We start from the raw sequence: 6,000 nt of genomic DNA on the forward strand, positions 1-6,000 counted from the left end.
AAGCCAGTATTGGCTGAAGGAAGAGGGAAGAGAGAGATGAAAATATATGCGGAGATACAAATTAGAAAAACAAATGCTAAATTACCTTTATGGTAGAGGGTTCTCTGAGGAAGCGGCATAGGGGAATGCACCAATGAGAGGCCACGCAATGATTTTGTAAATATGGGGCAGAAATGTCATTTCATGTGAGGAGAGAGAGAGAGAGCAGGACATTTCCAATTCACACCATTTTTTACTCATTTTTAGTATTTGTGATACTACTCTTTTTATGTGTCTTGTTACATGGTCTGTATCACATCTCAAAGAGGTCCTTCAGTCTTCTTGTACAATTGTCTTTGGCTCTATGTAGAAAATTTAGTTTCTGTTGATGGAAGAGAAGTTTCTTAAATGGCTCCCTGAGCTCCCACTTTTCTGTCAGTATATTGGTTTTGCAGTGAATTTTTTTAAAATAATTCGGGGTGTGTGTACTTTTCAGGTGGACTATAATAATTACAGCTTTATTCTTGGTCAGTTCTGATTAAATATTTTCTCTTGGCAGGAGTTGGATGCTATATGCCAACAGAACAACTGGCTATTACCAAGATATAGTTTATCTCCATCAGGTGGTATGTTACTCCAATATAAGAAAGAAGTTGAATATAGATCTGTCTTCTCTCGCATCATACTAGTCATCATTATTCAAAGATTACCGATTACCTTCTAATTTTCTATCTGATTGCCACAACTTGTAGTTTTGCTGCATCTACATTAATGTGGTTGGTTAATACATTTTGTAGGCGGCTACCGTGCCAATGTAATAGTGAAAGGAGTGGACTTTGATTGTCCTTGTGGTGGGGATGTACAGGCTAACCCCAGGGAAGCTAGGGCATCAGCGGCATCAAATGTGCTGAGACAATTACGTATAATGGCGGGTCAAGTGCAGTAATTCATTCTTTAGACACTAAGTTGAATATATAGACTCCCATTAGGTCGGACAAATCTTGTTCCTTGTGATGGAACTTTTGTAGCATTTGTAAACTACCCAGCGTGATATACTGGTAGGATCTTGTTTTTAGGTTTTTCACGACACTACCAACAAATATGGAATGACCAGCATGGATTCAGTCGTGTGTATGAGGTATTCATTTTACTTGGCAACCTGATCAGTTGTAGTGTACTAGGAAGTGAGTTGCCTAAATCCACATTTAGCCATGGAAAATCTATGCTTACAAAAGGACATTCACATCCTTACGCATTTTTTTTCTTATCATCAGAGACTCCCGCTTGCACAAATGTTAATTGATTGTGATTTTTTTTCCCGTAAACTGAGTGGCAGAATGATTTAATTGTTATACAAGTGTCTTGATCTTTGTGAATCATGGAAAAGATGGATATGTGCTTTTGATGAATCACATTATGTCTCATTAGATTAATAGGAGATTTTGAAAATTACTTTATTGCTTGTTGCTCTATTATGGGAATGCATAATTGTTTTTTTCATAGGTAGGGAAGGAAAGTAGATAATAGCCAGGAGGCTCAAACTCAAGATATCTTGGTGAGTGTGGGCCTTATGTGCACAACTCACCAATTGCAATAGGCAATTGTTGTTTGGGAATGCATAATTAGATACGTATCATATAATTAATTGTAAAGGATAAGGGTTATGATTAGATTGTGAATAGAATTTTGACTCAGCCTTAAGTTTTCTTTCCTTAATTGTTATCCTTTATCCTCTCTATAAATGAGAAAAGCTTATGTCATTCTTGACAAGCCGAATCACTCTTATTCTCTTGTTCTCAAATTTGGATCAGAACCCAGGTGGGATAGACCACTCAAACATAAGAGGTTCTGGTCTCCCTTACTCTGTAATTGGCTAACCTGCTAACTCACATGGCTCCATGGACCTCCACTGTCCGCTGCTCATTGTTGGCCATCTGGACCATATCGATTTTCTCCAGCCGTTGTCTAGCCCTTGCGCTCCCAATCGGCCACTATCTTGACCTTTTCAATCATCGTTAGCTACCCTTTTGGCCCTTGCACTTGGCACCCTTGACTTTCGTTGCCCATTTGCACCTAACGCTTGGCCCCGCCAACCTTGCGTGACCACTTCTCGTTGTCATTGGCCCTACCCAGCATTGCTGCAACCTACCAATGGTCTCCACTAGTTTCTCTTGTGCCTATTGCTGCCACTGGCTTTTGCTAGCTCTATTGCTAATTTTTTCTTGCTGGTTTAATGCCAACCCACGTGCTTCCACATCTCTAGTGAGTGGTTGATGCCATTGACCTGGTCCCGTAAGTCTCCCTTTTTGTCTTATCATTAAGTAACCAATTTTTTTTTTGTATTAACTCACTGGCTCTTTGGCGGAGAATGTCAATAGTGATATCTCCACAAGGGGAGTAGTGTTACACCCAAGGATTAAAGTATCGGTATCGATCGTCGTATCGGTCGGCCAAAATTAAGATACATATCGGAGAGTATCGTATCGTATCGGAGATACACTAAGATACATTAAAGATAAACACATAAATGGATAGGAAACATTTTTTTTAAACACTTTTGCATAAAGAGTTTGTTAAAAAAAGCTATTGATAACATGTATTATGCATAAACACTAAATTGAGGGTATCGTACTAAGAATTCAAGGTTTGTAGTTGTCCCATAAATGTAAAATCTGTATTCTCAACTTTGATTTCCACTTTAGTTAAAGAGAAATATGGCTGACAGCAACTTTAGAACAAAAACCCTTCAAAAAATCGTGTTTTTTGAAAAATTACCATCTTGGCAATTATATGACCGATACGTACCAATCGATACATACCGATACGTATTGATACTCACTGATACGTACCGATATATATCGATACTCACCGATACGTGTCAATATATACCTATACGTACCGATCGATACATATCGATACTCACCGATACGTACCAATACATACCGAAACGTACATTTTACCTCAATTTTATAATTTTCATAGTCGTATCGAGGCATATCGTATCGTATCGATGTGTATTGGTGGTGTATTGATGCATATCAGTATGTATTGTAGGATATATCGATACGAAAGGATTTTAAAAATTTCATGTATCGTATCGATGTGTATCGTATCGGTCGGCTAAATTTAAGATACGTATCGGAGGGTATCGTATCGATATCGGAGATACTTAAAACCATGGTTACACCCGTGCCCAAATTTAACTGACTTTGTAAGGTAATAGATGATTCACCGGACATATATAGTACCAGTGACTTTTGGATCACTATAGTTTTCTATTGAAAGGGACAAATGATCCTACTTGTCAATGCAGTAGGTGTCCAGCAAACTGGTAAGGGTTCAAATCTCTAAGGTCTAAAGGGTATGTTCCTAACCTTAAGGATTCCACCCATTTCCCATTTTAAATATGATGGCAATCCTACTCAATAGACACTGACCCCTCACAAAAGTTCCAAGACCTGTGGAACCAATATTGGGAAGGATCCCAGTCAAATGAGCACAGTTGGAGCAACCAACTGATCCAACTAGCTAGACAAGACCATCTGTTGGTTGCATCGTCTGGAGACCTTATATCTGCTCTAAATCGATTAACTATGTGTGGGGGCAGGGCTACATCCTAGATTCCCCGAAACACCTCTACTGTATGTTTCAACACACATAGTGATGGATTAATGAACACAGACCCCATGGAGGTGGGCCCACACTGCCTGACCAATGGATTAACCCAATTATGAGCAAAACACATAAATTAGCTAAACATGCTTTAGTAATTAGGTGTGCCTATTCAATGCCCAACTGATAAGCACAATAATGTGTGAAATCTTAGGGATATAAGAGTACATTTTACCCCACTTTGGATAGTACTATTATTTTTCTTGTTTTTGTTTTAGTTCCCAAGTCTACAAGAGAAAGTGCTTAAAGTGGATCAAGAACCAGTCCAAAGGTGGGACCCACTCATTGGTACCACATCCTCCCTCCTTCAAAATCCTAAAGATTATTTTCTCTCCTTGCCACCTCACAAGATCTTGAAGATGCTATACAGAGATTCCTTTCTGATTTAATCAAGATTGCAAGATATTGGTGAATATTGTAAGGAAATAATAGAATTTGTTAATTTTGGAATCAGATTCTCTTTTTCCTCATACAATATCTCAGAGAATGAGGATTTTTACCAAGATTTAATTTAATTTAATTTTTTCTTTTTTTAAAGAAGACTTGTAGAAGGAAGGAGGCAAGAAGAAAAAACCCTATAAAAGCCCCTTCCTCCCCACTCTTATTTTATGATTCCCCTTAGTTTATTTTCTAGTTTATGCTTAGTTTTCTTCTCTCTCTCCCTCTCTCACTCTTTAGTTTTAGTTCTTCTCTATTTTTCCTTTAATCACTTTTATAATAGTTTTTTATGTCAATTAATGCAAGCACTCTTTTATTCTTATTCAGCCTTTTATGTTTATGATTTATGCAATTGAATTGTAATTTTTAAAGTTATAGTTCTAGGCTTAGATCTAGATGACAAGATCACGAGCCGTGGAACATTTTTTTTTTTCAAGTTCAGTTTTTTTTTTAAGATTTGTTTTCTCTAATATTAGAAATTTCATATTTGGTTTATTCCAGATCTGGTTTTTAGTACTAGTAGTATCTCAAATCACCCAAGCTTTCAAGTTTAAGCATTGATTAAAGTAAGTAGGCTCCCTCAATAGTCTTTTCTCCCCCCCAAGGATTAAAGTATCGGTATCGGTCGTCGTATCGGTCGGCCAAAATTAAGATACATATCGGAGGGTATCATATCGTATTGGAGATACGCTAAGATACGCTAAATATACGCACATAAATGGATAGGAAACACTTTTTTATACACATTTGCATAAAAAAATAGTTAAAAAAAGTTATATATAATATGTATTATGCATAAACAGTAAATTGAGAGTATCGCACTAAGAATCCAAGGTTTGTAATTGTCCCATAAATGTAAAATCCTTGTTCTCAACCTTGATTTCCACTTTAGTTAGAGAGAAAAATGGTTGGCAGCAACTTTGGAACAAAAACACCTCAAAAAATTATGTTTTTCTAAAAAATTACCCATTTTGGCCATTTTATGACCGTATCGATGTGTATCGGTCGATACATACCGATACGCATCGATACATACCGATACGTACCGATACATACCGAAAAGTACATTTCACTTTAATTTTGAATTTTTCACAGAGTATCGGTACGTATCGGTGAGTATCGGTGCGTATCGGTGGTGTATCGGTGCGTATCGGTGCGTATCGTAGGATACGTATCGATACATAAGGGTTTTAAAATTTTCATGATACGTATTGGTATGTATCGTGCCGATGCCTACCGATACGGATATGTATCGGCCGACACGGCACGATACGCACCGATACTTAAAACCATGCTCCCCCCTCTCATTCCCTCTTCTGACTACCCTTTCTTTCTTAATTTAGGATTTTAATTTCAGTCGTCACATTATTGCTATCCCTTTCCCCCAAGGTTCATTGCTGGTGTATATGTTGGCTTTGCCCCTCCTAGCCATAGAACCATCAATTTATTGTTTTTATTTTAATTGTCTCCCTTTCCTTAGAGCCAAGTAGAGTAACCCTTGTAAGAGTGACTCTCTAGTCAAGTAGGGAAGCTCATATTATGATGCATCCCTCGGGCTAAATAGAGAAACCTACTTGTGAGTCTCTCTCTAGCTTTTTCCCCTTTCTTTTACTTTATTTTTATTTCAACATTTTTTTTATTTTTTTTATTTTTTTTAAATTGCATGGGTTATTTATTTTCAGTTATTTATTTATTTAATTTTAATTGTGTGGCTTGCATCTTTAAATTCTTAGATGACGAATGGTTAGGACGTTATTTTTAGGACGGTAATTAGAATTAGATCATAACCATTAATCGGTTCACTTTCGTATTATTAAAAGAAATAAAAAAATAAAGTGGCTACTCTCCCTGTGTTCGACCCGTAGCTACACTGATCCGTACGCTTGTGGATACATTTAAAATCTCAAACAA

At 37.1% G+C, this 6,000-nt stretch overlaps 1 protein-coding gene across 2 annotated transcripts in view; it reads left to right on the forward strand.

The window, feature by feature from the left end:
• The window catches only part of LOC122084072, a 65,681-nt gene extending 64,432 nt beyond the window's left edge, over positions 1 to 1,249 (forward strand). The window contains exons 10-11 of one of the 2 annotated variants that reach the window (XM_042652108.1): positions 539 to 602; positions 777 to 1,249. In XM_042652108.1, the coding sequence (XP_042508042.1) occupies positions 539 to 602; positions 777 to 925 (213 nt within the window). In that variant the 3' untranslated portion in view covers positions 926 to 1,249. Of the gene's footprint in view, positions 1 to 538; positions 606 to 776 lie in introns of both variants that reach the window. The other variant, XM_042652107.1, reaches the window with a different exon arrangement.
• Positions 1,250 to 6,000: the final 4,751 nt, after the last annotated feature.

The sequence above is a fragment of the Macadamia integrifolia genome, chromosome 7 (genome assembly GCF_013358625.1).
Source record: "Macadamia integrifolia cultivar HAES 741 chromosome 7, SCU_Mint_v3, whole genome shotgun sequence".
Classification (NCBI taxonomy): domain Eukaryota; kingdom Viridiplantae; phylum Streptophyta; class Magnoliopsida; order Proteales; family Proteaceae; genus Macadamia; species Macadamia integrifolia.